This window comes from Cucumis melo, chromosome 6 (genome assembly GCF_025177605.1).
Source record: "Cucumis melo cultivar AY chromosome 6, USDA_Cmelo_AY_1.0, whole genome shotgun sequence".
Taxonomy (NCBI): domain Eukaryota; kingdom Viridiplantae; phylum Streptophyta; class Magnoliopsida; order Cucurbitales; family Cucurbitaceae; genus Cucumis; species Cucumis melo.
The window spans coordinates 19,001,629-19,024,060 of NC_066862.1; the positions used below are offsets into that span (position 1 = coordinate 19,001,629).

The following is a 22,432-nucleotide window of genomic DNA, read 5'->3' on the forward strand; positions in this document are numbered from 1 at the left end:
AAACTTAAGTTAAACTCATTGGGTCTTTAGTTTCAATATGCTCTTGTACCCAATATCCATACCTTGAAGATTTAGATCCATTACAATTCAAAATATCAATCTAACGACTCAACAACTTAGAAACTTACACAAACTTATCTAAAATAACCTTAAATGTGTTAATCAATGCTTTCAAGCTCTCTAATCTTCAATTCCTCACACAAACCAATATGGGTAAAATCAAGCTTACGTTAAAACTAAATGGGTATTCAAGAACTATAAGAGAACTCATTAAATTTACCTAAAACCTTATTGATACCAAAACCTCCATGAACGCACATTAACGGCTTTCTAAATTCAAATTTAGTACCTAAACCATTTTATGTTTCAAAGCTTATTGAAGTAATACATACGAAAACTCTAAAGTTAATGGAAAGTCCATTTTCAACTCTTAACATTCAACTCTAGGACTCGAGTATCATGGGTAATTCAATTTTAACACTTAAACTTAATGGGCATTCAAGAACTCTACGAAAACTCACCGAAATTACTCCAAACTTTCCAAGAACTTAACAAAGTAATCTAAACTTCAATGAACAATACCATAACTACCATCAAACTTCAAAATCTATCATCCAACACCATGGGTTATTCAATATTATCACCAAAATTAGATGGATACTTAAGGCACACTCCATAAAGCTTAGAATCTTATCCATGTTGTGTTAAAACGCCTAATTTCAACCTTTCGAATGGCTGGACAGCGGCTCAAATTCTTCTAAAACTCAAATCTAGCATCGAAAAGTAATGGGTAATGTTAAACTCAAGTCTAAACTTAATGCGTATTAAAATCACCCAAAAAGACAACCTCGAACCATAAGAATCTTACTCTAAGTGGTGGATCTGAATGAAGAATGGATACGAACAAAGCTAAAACTTAATGGGTAGTATAAATCTTCAAGAAAAACCCACAAAACTCATCGAAGAGCATCAAATCTATCCACAAGAACAGACCCAACAAGCTAGCGATGTGAGGAGTTGTAGGTGAGGAGTGTTGTGGTGACCTTGAGTGAACTCAGCTCGGCTATAGATCTAAAACCCAAACAACTTACGACGGCTTCATTGAACGCAACTGACGACGATCGGCTACAGCTGGTAATCGTGCATTTGGTTGTTCGACGTTTAGTCATAATGGTTGTTGGCATGCAGCGATGAAGAGGTAGAGAAATCGTGATGAAGACGTAGTGGTTGGTGATGACTAATCTAAGGGTTAGATGGAAAAAAATGTGAAGGTGAAGGACTCATCATATTTCCCCCAAATTAAAACTAAACCTCAAATTTATCATTTTCATAATTTTTCCAACACTTAATAAAATTGCTTTGTCATCACCCAAATAAAAATTATTCTAAAATTTTCTCATCATAAAGACTTAACCTTTAGAGAACTTCAAATTAGATTCAAACTTGTTTTTCACAACTTATAAAATACTAAAACAAATAAAATGAGAAAGAAATAAGGGCTTACAATGAGAGGAGGAATATACTTCCAGTCAAACCTATTTGTGTTTTAATGACTTTAACGATGGACAAGGGTTTGATGAAACTCAGGAATAAGTTTTTCCTTGAGTATAAAGAGGGAGTGGTCCAATTTTTAGAAGTTGTCAAGTTTCACATTGATGCCTTCAGACGAATAAGGTGTCAATGCAAGAGATGTATGAACTCAAATTGGAACTCATTATAGAGTGTGGAACAACATCTACTGACTATTGGAATATCCTCTTATTACATAAAATGAGTGTATCATGGAGAGACAGTTAGCTTTAGAGGTATAAAATACTTTGATGAAGGAACTAGTAGTAACCCTTTTGGTGAAGGAACTAGTAGTAGTCACTTTCATGAAGAAGATGATATGTTTGGTATGCTAAATGATTTATAAGCCCCGATTGAACAGGAAGAGGAAATAAAGGAAAGTTGTTTGGAGGAAGAAATGCCGAGGAATATTGGGATAGATATAGATGAAGATACAACAAACATAATTCATGACTTATTGAATGAAGCACATAATGAGTTGTACCCCGGTTGTTCTGAATTTTTCTCTGTGAATTTTTTGGTTAGGTTGATGCACATGAAGATTCTAAACGGTTGGAGTAACAAGTCCTTCGACATGTTATTAGAACTCTTAAAAGTAGTGTTTCCAATGTGTAGTAGTACTATCCCTAGTTCATTTTATAAAGTCAAACGAAAACTTCATGACTTGGGCTTGGGATACAAGACTATTCACGTGTGCAAGTATGACTATGTATTGTACTGGAAAGAATTTCAATTTGCAACATTGTCCTACATGTGGCGAGACATGGTACAAGGTTAATCATAACAGAGGGAAAAAAATTCTACATAATTACGTCCTTTCCTTTGGTATAAGATTACAGTGCTTGTTTGTCTCGCAGGAAGGGTCTGCTGACATGAGATAACATAAGGATAAACGTGTTGAAACAGATGATGTGTTGATACATCCAGCTGATGCAGAGGGATGAAAGCACTTTGATAGTGAATTTCTTGATTTTGCTTTTGATCCACGGAAAACGTGCATTTGAGGTTAGCCTTAGATTGGTTTAATCCATTTGTCATATGATTACCTCATACAGTATGTCGCCTATTGTGTTACTTTCTTACAATTTGCAACCATAGAAATGCATGAAGAGACAAATTCCTTCATGTCACTGCTCATACCGAGTCTTAGATCTCTTGGTAGGAAAATCAATGTGTATCTCCAACCATTGATTGAGGAACATAAAGAGTTATGGAATTTTGGGGTGCGTACATATGACTCTCTTACAAGTCAGTTCTTTCAGCTATATGTAGCCTTGTTATGGACGATTATTAACCTTCTGGCGTATGGTGATCTACCAGGGGTGAGTACAAAGGGGTATCATGTATGTTCTATATGCAAGGGTGATAGATTGTCGTTCGAGATATGAGGTAGAATATCCTTCATGGGATATTGACGCTATCTTCTAGAGAACCACATATGGCATAAAAGTAGGTTACACAACGGAAAGATAGAGCGTAGGACTCCCCTAGTGGTGATGAATGAGCATGAAATCTTAAAACAACTAAATCGGTTAGAATTTCTAGTTATGAGTAAATATCCTTGTAAAGGATAAGAAAAGAAAGAGAGCTCTTAATTAGACAAAGAGAAGTTTTTTTTTTTAACTTCCTCACTAGTCGAGACTATTGTTACATCACAAATTTGACGTAATGCACATTGAGAAGAATGTTTGTGACAATTTGGTTTGTACGTTGTTGAATATTGAAGGAAAAACCAAGGATACCACGAATGCTCGGTTGGACCTACAAGATCTAAAGATAAGAAAGGATTTACACCTTATAGAAGTTGGTAACTGATTAGTCAAGCCACACAGGGACTACAAGTTTACTAGCCGCGAGCAAGTTGAGTTTTGCAAGTTCTTGAAATTAGTTAAGTATTCCAATGGATTTCTTTTCTCAAATAATTATATTATTCACAATAATATAATTATTATCATCCTTTTCACAATTTAATTAATTCTATAAACACATATATATAATTAATTATAATTCCCCCAATTTCACCAAATATAAATCCACCAATCACAATTCACTTAAATCAAATCCTTTCACAAAAAATTTCAAATTTAAAATAATTAATTAAATATTTTTTCAACAATATCTAATTAATTCTAATTCCACCAAGATCAAATAATTTCAATAAGGTCAAAATTAAACTTAAGATAATGAAAATTAAAATTACTTACTTTAGGGCATTACATTAGAGGTTATGGTAAAACTTCATTTAAAATGATGTGGTAGAAAGCAACGTGCGACTTGAAGGACATGATCCACTGTGGATTCTTACGACCACCATTTTATATTATATAGAAATGAAGATGCTCTTGACTCGAGCTCTTTCATGCTACTTGACCTCTGAAATTAGGGCTTGGACCTTGACCTCACTCTAGTCTACTCTATTGAAGATCATCCTCCTTAATTCTGTTCCGTCTTTTTTGAGTTACACACATAACTTAACGATATTCTTTTCTTAATTTCTAAATACCATGAATATACATCGTTACATTATTTTTTTTATTATCATCTTCTATATAACCTTTTAGATTAGACTTCAAATCCTTCTATATATTTCTTTCATTTTCTTGGGTTCTTTAAAAAAATATATATTTATTTTTTATTTTTTATTTTTGTCTTTTTCGTTTTCGTTTTCATTGCATTTATTAATATGTCTTATTTTACCTCTAGCAAAACAATGAGGTAAGGTCATCCTTTATGGGATAAAATTTATTAAATCTCATGATACTACTAATTTTGATCACGTGACAGAAATTGCACATAGTGCTAGTCTTATTTCCATACAATGGACTTGAATAATATATCCCAAACTGACTTAAGTGCCCTTTTGCATATTCATAAAATAGTACATATAATAAAGGAACTTACATAAATGTAACAAAACACCAAACTATTTACGGCCCGTATCACAAAATCCATAAGGTTAACCATTTTTTAAATATTTCAGGTTTGCCTTTCCATCTTTATTTTGCGATTCGTCTTTCTCCTGCTATTTCTTTCGTCATCTCCTTCCTGCGATTTCGTCTTTCTTCTTTCCTATTTTTTTCTGCAATTTTTTTCCATCATCTTTCTTATTTTTCAATTCTTTATTTACGTCGTTTTTCTTCTTTTCCTTTTTTTTTTCACCTTTTCATCGTCTTTCTACTTTTTCTTTTCTTTTTTTCGCTGCGATTCCTTTCCATCGTCTTTCTTGTTTTTCTTTTTTTTACGTCGTGTACAAAAAATAGCAAAATCTAAAAGATCGTGTACAAAGAATCTTGAAAAAAATCATTTAGATTGAAGTAGCCAAATGTAACGGTCGTGTAAAAAAGTCAACGATCGTGTAAAAAAATAAAAGAGTGTGTATAAAGAATGTTGAAAGAAATGATTGGAGTAGCCAAATGTAAACAATCATTTTAAAAAAAAAAAAAAGTAAACGATTGTGTAAAAAAATGAAAGATTGTGTATAAAGAATTGAAAAAAAAAACGATCGTGTAAAAAAAAAAGTAAACAATCATGTAAAGAAATCTAAACGATTGTGTTCGAATTAAAAAAATCGTGTACAATTTTGAAAAAAAAAGTCATTTAGATTTGGGTCCCCAAATCTAAACAATAACCAATTTTAAATGTAACCAAATTAAACGATCTAACAAAATTAAAGGAATTGAAAAGATAAATTGTAGTCATATCTAAACGATCGCGTATAAATTGTAGTCATATTTAAACAATGGCGTATAATTGTAGCTATATCTAAACGATCGTTTATCAAACGATAATTAAATCTAAACGGTCGCAAATATATTACGAAATTGTCCTATAGAATATAAATATTTTGTCGCTTTTTTATATTTTTTAAAAAAGCCCACTTCATGATTATTGATCAAATTGAATAGTAATAAATAAAGTTAGTAATATTAGGCAATTGGAAGTTATGCTATGTATGAGTTGTACACGTTAACATCAATGATATCAACATAAAGATATGTTGGAGCAAACTATGTCCTATCTAAATAAACATAATAACATATAATATGGGTATAAAATAGCATTCAACTATAATTAGAAATTTATTGGATGATCAATGTTGTTCATAGAGGAATTCCGAAGAGCAAAGAGTGTGAAATGGTTTTCAAGACCAAAATCGTCTACATTTTTCTTTAGAAGCTGGATTTTTGGATTAGCTAGATAATTTGGGAAAATTAACCATTGATTTATTTCTTTTCTTTGTTGACCATAACAAAATTATCCAAACCTACCTGTTAAAATTTTCATGTTATCAAAATAACATCCTTTTTAAAAAGTATTTTCTGCCTGAGGTCGAAATTGAGATTTTATATAAAAATTAATTTTTTAAACTCTTTATCTAAAACTATCCATTCTTTTTGGCTATATATGGAATAAATCTCCCTAACACGAGTACCCAAATTCATGTCATCTTTCTAAATATTAACTAATTCTTTTCATCTTCTTCAAAATTTAAAAACTATCCTATCAAATAATTAAAATTAAAATAATTAGTAAACAGTATAGATAACCGAAAAAAGAAACTTATACGGATCTCGATTTTGAAATTTCTTGATTCAATTTGACTTTGGACGAGATCACCGTAATCTTTTCAATTGCAAATCTCTGTAAATTCATTTGAAAATTTATATAGTTATAGAACACATCAATTAAGATAAAGATCTGAGAAATTGTGCAAATGATCGACATAGATAATTAAATTAGGAAAAAACTTAAATTTTACTTAACATACGATATAAGATTTAGAAAGATAATATATATTCGAAAGAACTAAAAAGAACCTCCATGCTAACTAATACTGTCCGAAATTTTTCAAGGTTTTGTCAATCACGACAAATACCGATAAAAGCTAGGTTGGTTAGGAGAGTTTCCTAACTTTGTACAAGACCAATTTGAATGGATTCTTTTGTCTCAATGTAACTTCTAAAGATCTGTGTGTGTGTGTAACAGATTGTAGATGAATGACAACAATTGGTTAATTTTAGCCATTTTCAACAAAAGAAAAAAAAGAAAAGTTCATGATGGCATTTTAAACTCGAAACTGAACAACAAAACCACAGAGTTCACTCTAAAATACTTGATTAATTACAAATCTCACATCTTCACAACACAAAACTCGGTACATTTCATACATTAGATTCAGCAAAGCACCCTTTTGCAACACACCATACATAATTTCAACCATTTTGGTATGATCTTTCTTATATCATCACATCTCATCTTTAGCGACTTTGATATCAGTTTCTCCAACAGAAGGCCTTTCCCCCACAACACTTATAATCTTAGGCTGCTTCCTTCTCTCTTCCACTAATTTAGGCACTCTGATTATGAGCACCCCATCTTCAAGACTTGCCTTAATTCCATCCAAATCTGCATTTCCAGGTATCCTAAATTGCCTCCAAAATTTCCCATTTACCCTCTCTGCTCTGTGCCACTTCTCTCCTTCCTCAGTCACCATCGCCGCCTCCGTCTCCGCCTTCCGTTCGCCGCTGATCCTTAATACTCTGTTCTCCTCCAACTCCACTTTCACATCTTCCTTCTTCATCCCTGGAATGTCTATCAAGATCTTGTGCTCAAATGGTGTCTCTTTCCAATCCACTTGTGCCAACGCCATAGTTTCCATTCCCGTTGGGACTGTTAGAGGCATTTGTTCAAGAATTCTAAATGGATCGTCGGACGGCACCACCGTGCCCCACGGCGCTCCAGTGTACGGCATGAAGCTCTCAGTGTGCTGCGCTGCCATGAACGCCACCGTGAGGAGGCAGAGGATGGCTGGAATTTGGTTGCCCATTTGAGAGTTTGGATTTGTAGGAAAATGAAGGTTGATTTGTTGTAGGCTAAGTTGGTGTTTTAAGACAATTTTTTTGGAAATATAAGGGAGGTTGGTTGATGGGATTATATAGAGAAGGGCAAAAGAGAAATGGTATTTGGAATTATTATTTTGATTGGAAGTTTGTAGATGGTTCTTGTAATTTGGAGATTTTTCTTTTTCCTTTTTAAATTTATATGTATTTTACTTTGGAAAAAGGATAATTTAGTTGGAATGTTCGAGACTCATCAAGATGTTGGATGGTCTCAGGGTCACCCTACTAGTTCTACATACTGTGGGGTTTCTACAAAAAGTACTTAGGAATTGACATTTTATTAAATTACTTCTTTGGTGTGTTTTGCTCCAAAATACTTAAAATTACTTTGTTTTATATTCAGTTTTCACTGCCTTTACCTTAAATAAATACGTTTAGCTATATAATTATCTAAATATTTTTTTTATTGTTTACACGAATAGTCAAAACTATTATTTTAAACAAATGTCTATCCTAATCTAATTCATCTTTTCAACTATTTTTACTATTCAATTTCATTTTCTAAAAATATAATAATTATAATAATACCAAAAGATAAGTTTCACGCAATAATAAACCCCACTTTACCTTTTAAAATCTACACAAGTAGTGGAAATTTTATTTTTTTTCTTAAATTAAAAATTGATACCTCATGAATAAAACCAAGAAGATTTGATGGAGAAACAATGTATGTTTGTTATATGCAATAGGGATAAAGCGAAGTTTGTTGCCTAATTCCATGAAAAAATAAACTTATAATTGTGTTCCTTGCCTTAAATGTAGTAGTAGAAGTACATATAGAACTACAGAGGAGTTTTGATTCTGTATTAAATTGCTTATAGAGAAAAATACAAAAAAGGGAAGTTTTGATAAAATAAAAAGTAAATGATACAAAGTAAGAAGTAAATGATAATAGTAAAAAGTAAATGGTACAGATAAATGACGAACCACAACCGCAAAGATCTGATGAGACCACACCTGAGAAGACCCACGTCGGAGATGACCCACGCCGGAGAAGAATACCCACGTCGATGAAGACAACGATGGAGAGGAAAAAGTAATTAAGGAAAAAGAAAGAAAATCTGAGGAAGGAAAAGAGAGAAAATGTGGACGAAGAGAGGAAGAACGATTTTGATGGGAATTAGTAGGGATTTCATAGCCTAAATTATATTACACATTGAACCATTTTTTTTAACCTATTACGTAAAAGTCTTGGGCTAATTACTCAAATTTATCTTTATTAGAATAATATTTTTTTTAATTATCAATAACCATATTTATATTATATCAATCATAACTTCCTTAATTATTAATACATATATTTATATTTATTAATGTAATATTTATTAACTTTAGACTGATTAAAATAGGGTATAAATTATTATCTTATATAATAATAATATTTTTTAAATTATCCTAAAAAATAAAAAAAAATATTTTTAATTTCATCCCCAACAAAAAGTTAATTTCTCACTATTATCAATTTCGATGCCGGCATTCTTCTTCGATTTCTATTACAAAAAATATTTGTTTTTTCTTCTTCCCTTCCAATTTGCTTCTTGTGATATAGTTAGTCTTTTTTTCCTAGATTATTTATTCTTCCGTTTCGTAGTATGTATTTTCTTTCTTCAAAAATTTGTTCTTTCTTCTTCCGTTTTATAGCATATATTTCGGTAATGTTTCTCATATCTTTATTTTTCACATATGCTACTAAATAATACATTTATGTTTTGTTATTTGTTACATATATATTACTGCATATATTCAATAATATATACACAGATTTTTTTTTCTCATGTTCTGTAATTTTTTTTTTACTCAATTTAACAAATTGAAAACACAATCTTTCATTCATAAAATATGCAATGTATTGTTTCATATATATTATTCATAAATCGATTTAACATATCCTATTTTTCGGTAAATGTATGTCAATTTATATGATTTATTGTATATATGAAAGGGTATATATATACTAAATAACAGAATCGATGTATCATATTTTTGTGAAAATTGTATATCAACATACATTTATAAATTTTATATATTAAGTGGTATATATCTAAATGCAATATTACGAAATCGAAGTTTAAAATGTTTCAGAAAATCTACGATGTAATGGAGTAAGGAAAAACATGAGGAATCGAGGAAGACAACTAACCGAAAGTAAGAAAATAACAAAAAAATGAAATAAACTAAGAATCGGTCAAGAACAAAACTGGAATCGGTGATGGAGGAAATAAGATTATGTGAATAAGGAAACTGGATGTACCGGAATTGAAAGAATGTTACGATTTTTCGATAACAGAATCGAGCTTACTTGAATAAACATATGATATTCTACGGTTACGGGATGTCCATATATATGTATTATGGTAAATAAGAAGAGATATATATCTATAAAAAAACATAACACACAGATCATATTTGTCAATTATTGTATGTCAATTTATGTATATTATTGTATATATGAAGGGGTATATATTTAAAAAAATAAAAGAACACACATATCATATTAATCGGTTACTGTATCTTAATTTATATGCATTATTGTATATATGAAGGGATATATATAAACTAATTCACATAACAAACAATTGAAATTCCTTGGGGACTGTATGTAATAAATATATGCATTGTTATATATGAAATGGTATATGTCTACAACAAATTTTTTGAAATTTAACATTAAACGTTCTTGGAATACTACGATTTAATGGAGTGCAGAAAAATATAATGAATTAAGAAAAACAATTGACCGGATGCATGAGGAGAACGAAAGGACGAAATAAATTGAGATTATGTGAATAACGGAATCAGAATCGATGATGAACGAAATATAAGAAGATGAAGAATGAAACTGGATGGAATTGGTGAAGAAATTCAATAACTTTCCGATGGAGGATGTACCGGAATTGGTAGAGAAATTGGATAAATTGCAGGTGGCAGATGTAATAGAGAAGAATAATTGTTGATGACGGAGATGAGGATGTAAGAATTATGCGGCTGATGAATAATTAAGAAAGGGAATTTTGGAAATTATTTCCATATTCAAAAATATATTATTTGATGATAATTTAAAATAATTATATCAGGTAACGCTTTTTCATTAATAATTAAGATTTTATAGTAATTAAGATCATAATTAAGGAAGTTATAATTTACACAATAATGTTAAATATAATATAAATAAATAAAATATAATTCTTAATTTCAAATTACCTATATAATTAATGTAATTATAAGTTAAAATTGTCCTAGGAATTCCTAATTAAGTAAAAAAAAAATATTTTAGGATATCTATGATTTCATAGTTAAATTAGGTCTTTTCTCTAGATCTTTCTAAAAAAAAGGATAACAAGGGATAAAACAATCTTTTTGGAGTTATTTTGAAAAATGGAAAAACCCTTTTTATTTCTATGTTTAACAAATGGCACTTATGACATGTGCATGGTATTTATAATATACCACATTGCAGATCATGTCTCGGTAATTAATCTTTGTTATACATTTATGAGTCTGCAAAATATAACAACTCCTATCATAATCAATTGGTTTTATTTTAACAACTTTATTCAATTTTACTAATTTCAAAATAATCAAATTATTATCTTTTATTAGTCGAATCTCATCTGTTGATTTTATTTTAAAATAACTTTAATTGGTTGAATCTCAAGCTTTAATAATTAGTAGATTAAAATTAGTTTTCATATTAGATCTTATTTTATTTTTTAAATTTGATTTTTTCTTAAAAATAGTCAATATGTTTTGTTCCTGTCATGAACCCTAGACTTTTAAAAGTCTTGTTCAATGAGAAGATGGGATGAAAATAATCGTTATCATAACTTCCATTTTGGTTGAAGTGCATGTCTCATTGAACACATATTTCAATTAGCTTGTTTATATAATTCAACCTAATCTTTTTTCCTCTTCTGAATATTTAATTTCTCGAATTACGTTGTATCGTGATGGTTGCAGCAATCCTAATGTCATTACGGGATAAAGCAACGTTTTAGGGATCATTTTGGAAAATGGCAAAATCATTTTTTCTTTTAATTTTTAGCAAATGACATTCTTTATATGTGCATGGTATTTTATAAAATACTAAAATACTCATATTCTCAAACTATAATTATTTCGTCTCTAGAGTGTAATTAATTTGTGTGTTATGCATTTATGAACCTTTAATTATTTTTGATGTGGTAAAGATATAGCAACTTAAATCATAACTTCTTTCTAATATCTTGAAACTCAACTAATTGATTCAACATTTTAACAACTTTATTCAATCTTACTAATTCCAAAATAATCAAATTATTAGTTTTCATTTTGGAGAATCTCAACGATAGATTTTATTTCAAAATAACAAAATTATTATTATTCAAAATTAGAGAATCTCAACTATAGATTTTATATCAAAATAACATTAATTGGTTGAATCTCAAAATAACCAAATTATTATTTTGAATTTGAAAGAATCTCAACCATTGATTTGTTTACCAATTACCTTAATTGAATTTCAAACTAACAAAATTATTATTTTTCGAATTGGAGAATCTCAACGATAGATTTTATATTTTATTTCAAAATAAACTTAATCGAATTTCAAAATAACAAAATTATCATTTTCCAAAATTGGAGAATCTCAACGATAGATTTTATATCAAAATAACATTAAACTATTTATGGTCCGTATAACAAGTCCATTGAGGAAATTATTTTTTTAGAATTCCTTATTCCCTTACTCTTTTCTAACGATTTTTTAAATATGTCCTGATTTTTTCACGATCGTTGTTTCCGAGTTATTCATCTCGTCTTTTATATATCTTTCTTTGCCTTTTTCGTAATTTTCGACAACATTCGCTCTCATATTCATCATCTTCGATAACATCGTTTCTCTTCTTGTCATCTTAGACAATCAAGACCTTCTATATTGCTCTATTGATATTGTCTCAATGATTTTGGTTTCGGTATGTAGAAATATTGTTTTTTGTTTAAACTATTTAGTTGATTATAAAATTTCGTGAAGAATTATATATTGTGGCATCAAGATAGAATGTTTAGAATATGTAGGTATTAATGTAAGCCATTTTGTATTTCGTTATGAAGATTTTTGAAGATTTTAATGATTGTTTATGTCGAAATAAGAATTTATATTTCAGTATGAATGTCGTTTTTGTTTTTTGTTGTTTGTAAGAATTTAAAGTCTTTTTTGTTTAGAACTTAAGAACAACTTTAAGAATTGTGTATTTCATTATGAAGATCGATAGTTTAAAGTTTTTCACGATAATTTTGATTGAATTACTCGATTGTTTATCTCTATTAACATCATCGTTTACCAATATAGAGACGATTGTTTTGCTATATGAATAAGATCGTTCATCTTTATGAACACCAAAATTTTCAATTTTTTTTTATCAGTGTCTTTAAACAATCATGTATCTAAGTTAATACGATGGTTTAAACGATTAGCATATTTGAACGATCGTTTAGTTTATTTTATACAATGGTTTGATTTATTTTATATGATCGTCTATTGTTGTTAAATGATCGTTTAGTATTTATTATCTTTTTTGCACGATCTTTTAGTACATTTTATTCTCTTATTATGTGATAGATATTTATTTAATTCTTTCTTTCACCATTAAATACTTAATTATATTTTCTTTATTTCCATATTAGAATATCTACTCCTATTGTTGTTTTTTATGGGGTTTAATTGAATGGCTGCAATGTTTACAAGAATTACTGAGTGACCGAAATTTTGGTAGATATGCGAGTCAGCTTTAATTCTTTGGTTGCTTTGACAAGTGAACAAATTGAGTTGGATGAATCAGTAGAATTATATGTTTTAATTGATTTTGGTAAAAGCAATGTTCAAACTGTTGTGCCAATAAAGAAAGACAATGATGTTGCATAGTATTTAGCTTTTGCTGTAATTGCAACTAGTAGACATCTATTAGTTGCCAATGTAAGTGTTGATTCTTTGGGAATGTCTTCTTCATCTAGTAGTGTACGGGAAAATGTTGATATGTCACTGAATATAGGTTCTTCTTCTGTTTTAAATGATGAAGTTATAAGAGACATCTCTTATTATTCTGATTTGAAGGAAAAATGTTTATTTGAAAGTAAAGAAGTGCTTTCAAAGTATTTTTTTTATGATAGCAGTGAAGACCAACTTTCAATTTAGGACTACAGTATCAAATTTGAGGTCTCTTGAATTTAGATGTCTACAAGAAGGATGCAAGTGGTATGTTCGAACATCTCGTTATAAGAAGAGTGATTTGTGGATGCTATGAAAATACACTTCTGACCATGAACGTTCATTGAGTAATGCCCAAAGTTATCACATGCAAGCTTCTTCAACATTAATTGGCAGTTGTTTGATAGATGATTTTAGATTCATGTCTACTGCTAGTTCCATTCCTAAAGAGATTGTGCACAAGGCTCATACAAATCTTGGAGTTAATATAAGTTACCAAAAAGCTTGGAGGGCGAAAGAACATATGGTAAAAATATTACATGGTGATGCAGTTGAATCGTATGCATTGATTCCAAGATTCTTTGATAAATTGGTTGAATCTAACCCAGATATGATCTCATTTGAATATTAAATTTAAATTTATTTTCACATAGATGTGGATAGACTAAAATCATAGTCTATCTAGATAGACCATTATTAGCATCTTTCACATTCTTCTTGTTCTTTTTTGTTTGTTCTAATATAATGTTTTTGTAATTATTATTAGGTACATGCACTATTTTAGAAATGGATGATAGTGGTCATTTCAATTTTGCTTTATGGTTTTTGGTGCATCAATTGAGGGGTGAAAATATTGTAGACCTATTATTTCTGTTGATGGGACATTTTTAAAATGTAAGTTTGGTGGCATCCTATTAACAGTCTCATCACAAGATGGTAACAATCAAATCTTCCCTCTTGCTTTTGCCATTGTGGATTCTGAAAATGATGTATCATGGACATGGTTTTTTTAAGAAGATAAGAGGTAGTTTTTCAGAGCGGGCTAATTTAGTCATTATTTCTAATAGGCATCTTAACATCCCTAAAGGAGTTTTAAGAGTGTTTTCTGATGTTGAGTATTGTGTGTACATAAAACATCTTTTAAGTAACTTGAAACTCCATTTTAAGGATCCACTACTTGATAAATATTTCTTTAGCTATGCTTATGCCTACACCATTGATGAATTTGAGTATCACATGAGATGCATGGAGTTGGTATGTCCAAATATCAGAAATTATCTTAGTAGTGTTGGTTTTAAGAAGTGGTCTCGGACATATTCACGTAGAAAAAGGTATTAAATGATGACATCAAATCTATATATATCTGATCTATACAGAGATTAAAATCTATTTTTATTATTTTTTTAATTGTCTTTATTTGTCATATGTATTAGGTTGATCCAATTAGTATGATTGAATACCAAGTAACGAATGGAAATCAACAGTTGATTGTGAAGTTAAATGTGGGATGTTATAGTTATCGAGTATGGGATGTTGAAGAAATTCCTTGTGCGCAAGCTCTTGCAGTTCTACGAATGCTTAATTTAGATACCTATTCTCATGTATCTGAGTTTTATTATAGTGAAACACTATCAGCAACATACAGTGGTTGTATTCAACTTGTTGGATCTTATTTCGATTAGAGAGTTGTAGATTTTGTGATGAAAAATATTACCTCCAGTCTTTAAACAGCAAGCTGGAAAACCAAAAAAACAAAGAATTCCATCTGTTGGTAAATTTAGTAGTTCAACGAGATGTTCCAATTGAAATCGTAAAGGACATAATAGTAGGACTTGTAAGCAAGGTTTGAACAATTAATGACAATGTGCAATCTCTTTCTTTCATTATCATGTATAAACGTTTTTTATATTAAAGTTGGTGGAGATTTAATATCGCTTATACATTAGTTTGGTATATATAAACGATTATTTAATATCGTTTAGACTTTACTAGATGATCGTTTATGTTTGACAATTGTACGTTCACATATAGTTTACGAAATCGGTTTGACTTAAGTACGTGGTGGTGTATTATGTCTTAGATATGATCATTTAGATTAATTGAAAAATACGCGATCCTTTAGACATTAGTGTGGTATATATAAATGATCGTCTAATATCGTTTACATGTATAAAGAAGATCGTTTAGACTTTACTAAATGATCGTTTATGCTTGATAATTGTACGTTTACATATAGTTTACGAAATCGGTTTGACTTAAGTACGTGGTGGTGTATTATGTCTTAGATGATCGTTTAGATTACTTGAAAAATGTGCGATCCTTTAGACATTAGTGTCGTATATATAAAAAATCGTTGAATATAGTTTACATGTATTAAGAAAATCGTTTAGGCTTTACTAAATGATCATTTATGCTTAATAATTGTACGTTTACATATAGTTTACAAAATTAGTTTGACTTAAGTACGTGGTGGTGTATTATGTCTTAGATGATCGTTTAGATTAATCGAAAACTACGCGATCCTTCAGACATTAGTGTGGTATATATAAACGATCATTTAATATCTTTTACATGTAGTAAAAAGATCGTTTAGACTTTACTAAATGATCGTTTATGTTTGATAATTGTACGTTTACATATAGTTTACAAAATCAGTTTCACTTATGGTGGTATATTATGTCTTAGATGATCATTTAGATTAATTGGAAAATACGCGATCCTTTGACATTAGTTTCGTATATATAAACGATCGTTTAATATCGTTTACATGTATTAAGAAGATCGTTTATACTTTACTAGATGATCGTTTATGCTTGATAATTGTACGGTTACATGTAGCTTACGAAATCGTTTGACTTAAGTACGAGGTGGTGTATTATATTTTAGATATTGCTGTGGTATATATAAACAAATCGCTTAATATTGTTTACATGTATTAACAAGATCGTTTATTCTTTACTATATGATCGTTTATGCTTGATAATAGTACGTTTTCATATAGTTACGAAATTGGTTTGACTTAAGTACGTGGTGGTGTATTATGTCTTAGATGATCGTTTAGATTAATCGGAAAATACGCGATCTTTTAGACATTAGTGTGGTATATATAAACAATTGTTTAATATCATTTAAATGTATTAAGAAGATCGTTTAGACTTTACTATATGATCGTGTGATTTGTATCGCCTGATCGTGTATGCTTTATAATTGTATATTTACATATATACTTTACTAAAACATCGTTTAGACTAATTGGAAAATACGTGATTCTTTTAGACATTAGTGTGGTATATATAAACAATCGTTTAAAGCTATATACACGATCTTTTACATTTCTCTACATGAATGTTTTTATATCTGTAACGCCCCAAAAATTTAGATAATTTTGGAGTTAGTTATCTTAATTTTGTTTATCTAGATTTAATTTATTGGGCGTTATTTTGAATCCAATTAATGAGAATTATTTGATTTAGGTGGGAATTGAAATCTATTAAACATTTCTTGGATGAATATTTAATTAATTAGAGGTTTTGACACGTGGTGTTTGTTGAGTTTTTATTAAATGGTAGGTTAAGAGGATTAAGTAAAGTTGTGGATTTTTAGTGTTGTTGAACTTGAATTTAATTAAATAATTATGGATGTTATTTAATTAAATTGTCGGGTGAAAAGTTTGTTGGAGATTTGATAATTATAAGTATATGTGGAAATGTATATATAATTATTATGTTAATGGAAAAGATAATTATATTTGTTGAAATATAATTATTTAAGGAAAAGATAGTTGTATTTTGGGGAAAGGATATTTATTAAAGGAGAAAAAGTAAAATAATTATATTTTGGGAAAATATAATTATTTGTAAAAGGATAATTAATTACTTTGGAGAAAGATAAACAATAATTAATTATTGTGGAAGATAATTAATTACTTTGGAGAAAGATAAATAATAATTAATTATCCACAATAATTAATTATTTTGGAGAAAGATAAATAATAATTAATTATTGTAGAAGATAATTAATTATTTTGGAGAAAGATAAATAATAATTAATTATTTTCCACGATAAATATTGATTCTGGAGTGAAATTGTTATGGTTGGGTTAATTTAATTCATGTTGGAAGTTATAAGTGATTTATTGGAAAAGATTTGATTGATTAAAAGAATTGAGGATTTAAGTTAATTTGAGATTTTGGAGGGAAAAGTTAGTTTTGGTGGAATTGTAATTAATTGAGTATATATATGTGGATATATATATTTAATTAATAATATGGAAAAGTGAAGTTAATTATATGATGAAATATAATTATATTTGTTTAGAAAAGAAGATAATCCATGAGAAAAGAGATGGTTGATTTGATTGGACGAAAAAGATATATATTTATTTAAAAGAGAAAATGATGGTTTAAATAAATATATATGTTTATTGTAGATTTTGGTGAGAGAAAAATAATAATAATAAAGAAGTATTATTATTATTACTAATGGTTATAAAAGCCTAAGATTAAGGCATTTATTTAGGAAAGATAATGGGAATAAAGATATATGTATATTTTTTGGTATTATATATATATATATATCCTAAAAGGAAAAGGAAAAGGAAATAATAATTATTGTTATTGTTATTATTTGGGTCTATAAATAGCATTAGAATGCTTAAGATGGAAATAAAGGAAAAAGAAAAAGGTTCTTTATCTTCTTCTCTAAGATAACCCTCTGTAGTCGCCGCCGCCTCATCAGTTGAAGTTAAGATTGGTCTCTTTGGAAGCTTGAGGATTTAAAGTGATGAATTTTTCATCAAGGATAAGAGGATTTTCCAACCTCCATTTGAGTAACCTTGGTAAGCCAATGAAATTAAATTAATATTTTATTAATTTAATTTTGGATCTATTTGGGGTTTCTGTAAAGGTTCAATTGCCTAAACTTTTTAAGATTTAAATGTAACGCCCAGCTTTTCTTTTCGTTTTTCTTTTATTTTTTTTTTTTTTTTTATTTCTTTTGTCTTGCTGGAATTAATAGGGGGAAACCCTTATTAAACTAAGGTTGGAATTTATTCTATTTTTTTTTTATTTATTAAAGGAGGATTTAATCAATTAATTAGTAGCAACTAATTTATAAGCTTGGAAAGGGTCAAGGGTGTTTCATTGAAGAGAGAGAGAAGAGAGATACTTTTGGAAATAAATAATAAAATAATAGAAAGGAAATTAGTTTCTCTCTTATTTAAAGAGCCTTGGAACCCGTGCTAATTTAATTCAAAAAAAAAAAGAGAGAAGAAAAGAGAAGGAGAGGAAACCCTAACTCCCAACCACGCCGCCGCCGCCGCCTGTCGTCCGCCTCAGGCCGCCGCGCCAGTCTCCCAGCCGTCGAGGGTCGGTTCACGCCAAGCCGCCGCACGCCGAGCAAACCGAAGCCACGCAGCCGTAAGCCGACGCCCTCGCCGAATCGAAGCCCCGAGCCGCGACGTCTCAGTCGGGAGTCGAAGCCGCAGCCGTGCCGCTCGTCTGCCGGGAAGCGGAAAAGCCGAAGCCGTCTCCCTCAGCCAGCCGTAGTACCGCGCCGCTTCTGAAAGCCGAAGCCGGAACTCGCCGCGCCGCTTCGATCGGAGGAGGATAGCTCAGCCACGCCGCACCGCTGAGATCCGACGCAGCGCAGCCGGATCGTTCGTCAGCCAGCCGCCGCGCCGACGGGAATCCAGCAGCTAAGCCTCGCGCGCCGCCAGCCGTCGAACCCGAACCCGGAGCCGCTCCGCATCCGCGCGCCCTAACCCGAAGCCGATTCCGCGTGCGAGCCGCGTCCGCGTGCGAGCCGCGTTCGCGTGTGAAGCCGCGCCGCGCGCTTCTGCGTAGCCGAGCCGCGTCTCCCCCTGTTGCAAGCCGAGCCGCACGCGTGAACCCCTGTGTCAAAGCCGAGCCGCGCCTGCGCCAAGCCGAGCCGGTCCCTGTCCTCTTCCAGCCGAGCCGCCAAGACCAATTTGGCTCCATCCACCTACATTTTGGTAACTTAATTAATTATTGTGGCATTTTCCCAGTAAGACTCCCTGGTCCGGACGTAAATTAAATTATTTTAGGACTAAGTTAAGTTATTTTTCCTAAGGGCGTCTTGGACCGAGTGACCGGTGCGGCGAGAGACTCTCTTCAGTAGGGACTCATCCACTGCAACCTTTTCTGGGGTAAGTTATTTCAACGTAGTCTTAACCGTTAATCGTTGGTGACCTAATTACGGACTTTGGCGTTATTAAATATTTAGGATCCCGTTGCTTGGAAAGCACACGTGTCTTGCGGTTAGGACTCGTCGGGTGAATCTCCAGGTAAGAGATTCCACTACTGGCTTCATGTTTAGAAGTGTGAGACTATGTATGCTCCAATTTCTCTCATGTTATGAATTAAACAGTACAATGCCTGAAATAAATGTTAGCATGATATAACTGATGATGTGATTAGACTTTAGCCCGTCATGTTTGGCGAGAGCTGTTGTGGCCATGCGGCGAATGTCGAGATGGAGAGTGTAGAGATGATTTATGTGATATGTTTCATACTGATGCCATGTGTATGTATACTGCAAGTAGGGTACCTGTTAGCTTAGTCTGTTAGAGTCGTACCTGCATGGGTGTCCTACGGGATCACCACCTATTGAGGACTGTGTGGTCCGACGGGACACCAGTCTAGCATGAGATAGATATGACTCGAGTGACTCGACGGGGTCCTCGCATCCCGACTGTCCTAGGTGTCCCCCGGGGCACCGAAGACCAGAGCTACGTTCCTACGGGAGCGCATGTTGCACGTGTTCGGGAACGTGCCAGAGATTGGGTACCAGTTTCAGGACTCTGACAGGAAGCTAACAGGCACCTAGTGGGACCAGTAGTGGGTCCCTTACTGAGTATTTTTTTTTACTCACTCTCTTCATTTTATGTTTTCAGGTAGAGGACGAGGCAAGGGCAAGGGCAAGCTGGCGAGCGACCCGAAGTGACCGTGGAGGGCCATAGGGACTACTGCTTCCGCTTATCCTTATTTTAGATTTTCGTAATTGAGTTTGAAACCTTTTCATTACTTGCCATCTTTTATGTAGATAGGGCCCGAGTAGGACATCAGAACGCATTTACACTTTTTGCATGGCTATCTTGTTTAACTTTTTCACAAATGGAATTTCTTAAACCGTATGCTTTTTAATAAATTTTATGACTTAAACCACTGGTTCTATATTGAGTAATGACTTCGATTCAGTATAAGGAGTTGGGTCGTTACAGTTGGTATCAGAGCCAAGTGTTTTAGGTTCTGTAGACTGACCTACGATGTAAGTCATTTTGTTTTGGTTTTACTTCACCCTATGGCTATACGGTCCTTCAGCACTCGCCAGGTATGCCTAAAGCCTTGCTAATGTTAAGATTACGATTTTGCCTGAATAGTCTAGATCTAGAGATAGGGCGTTAAGTTCTTGTGGTGAAAAGTTTGTTGGTGAATTTTAGGGAGAATGCCGCCACGTAGAGGTGCACGCCGAGGAGGTGGTAGGGGAGGCAGAGGTGCCGGTCGTGGCCAGCCGGAGGCGCCACCTGCTGCACCGGCAGTCGACCCAAATGCACCGGTCACCCAGGCGGATCTCGCCGCGATGGAGCGGCGCTATCAGGACATGCTGCAAGCTGCTTTGGCGCCTTTCCTAGCCGCCCAGCAGAACCAGGCCGCCCAGCAGAACCAGGCCGCCCAGCAGAACCAGGCCGCCCCTGCTCAGGCCCAAGCCGTTGTTCCTCCAGCCCCTGAGGAAGCTCCACCAGTACCAGTTCAACTGTCGGCCGAGGCGAAACACTTACGGGACTTTAGGAAGTATAATCCTAAGACCTTTGACGGATCTATGGACAACCCCACAAAGGCCCAAATGTGGTTGACGTCCATAGAGACTATTTTCCGGTACATGAAGTGCCCAGAAGACCAGAAGGTGCAGTGTGCAGTCTTCTTCTTGGAGGACCGAGGCACCGCCTGGTGGGAGACCGCTGAGAGAATGCTGGGGGGCGATGTCAGTAAGATAACTTGGGAGCAGTTCAAGGAGAACTTCTATGCTAAGTTCTTCTCTGCCAATGTGAAGCACGCCAAGCTGCAAGAGTTCCTAAACTTGGAGCAAGGCGACATGACGGTGGAGCAGTACGACGCCGAGTTCGATATGCTGTCCCGCTTTGCTCCCGATATGGTAAGGGATGAGGCTGCCAGGACGGAGAAATTCGTTAGAGGACTCAGGCTAGACATTCAGGGCATTGTCAGAGCTCTCCGCCCAGCCACGCATGCTGATGCACTACGTATAGCACTGGATTTGAGCCTGCCTGAGAGAGCCGATTCGTCTAAGGCTGCCGGCAGAGGGTCAGCCTTGGGACAAAAGAGAAAGGTTGAGACGCAGCCTGACGTAGCACCGCAGCGAACACTGAGATCAGGAGGTGTTTTCCAGAGACACCGACGGGAGCTGGCAGCAGCCGGGAGGACGCTGAGAGAGCTACCCGCTTGTACTACCTGTGGGAGAGTCCACGGAGGTCGTTGTTTGGCTGGAAGTGGAGTCTGTTTCAGATGTAGACAGCCGGGGCATACTGCTGATGTGTGTCCTCGGAAACCCTTTGAGACGACACCGCCCCAGCCTTCTGCGGCCCAGCAGGGGAGAGTTTTCGCCACTACCCGGCAGGAGGCCGAGCGAGCTGGCACAGTGGTGACAGGTACGCTCCCAATTTTGGGGCATTATGCTTTTGTGCTATTTGACTCTGGGTCATCCCACTCGTTTATATCCTCAGTTTTCGTTCAACATGTGGGTTTGGAGGTAGAACCCTTGGGTAGTGTTTTGTCGGTTTCTACTCCATCTGGGGAGGTCCTGTTGTCCAAAGAACAAATAAAGGCATGTCGGGTAGAGATAGCGAATCGTATGTTAGACGTGACCTTGCTAGTGTTAGACATGCAGGATTTTGATGTGATACTAGGCATGGATTGGCTGTCAGCCAACCATGCAAATATAGACTGTTTTGGCAAGGAAGTTATCT

General features: G+C 33.2%; 2 protein-coding genes across 2 annotated transcripts; one reads left to right on the forward strand and one right to left on the reverse strand.

Annotated features, from left to right (window-relative positions):
* Window positions 1-6,647: 6,647 nt before the first annotated feature.
* On the reverse strand, window positions 6,648-7,752 carry LOC103493293 (22.0 kDa class IV heat shock protein-like). The gene has a single exon (XM_008453983.3). It carries the CDS (start codon window positions 7,394-7,396, stop codon window positions 6,815-6,817), a length of 582 nt encoding a protein of 193 aa, XP_008452205.1. The 5' UTR covers window positions 7,397-7,752; the 3' UTR covers window positions 6,648-6,814.
* A 622-nt stretch (window positions 7,753-8,374) lies between these two features.
* LOC127149708 (uncharacterized) lies at window positions 8,375-21,223 on the forward strand. The gene is made up of 5 exons (XM_051085571.1): window positions 8,375-8,505; window positions 19,302-19,423; window positions 19,522-19,597; window positions 19,675-19,735; window positions 20,891-21,223. Exons 1-5 carry the CDS (start codon window positions 8,375-8,377, stop codon window positions 21,080-21,082), a joined length of 582 nt encoding a protein of 193 aa, XP_050941528.1. The 3' UTR covers window positions 21,083-21,223.
* The last annotated feature ends 1,209 nt before the right edge of the window (window positions 21,224-22,432 follow it).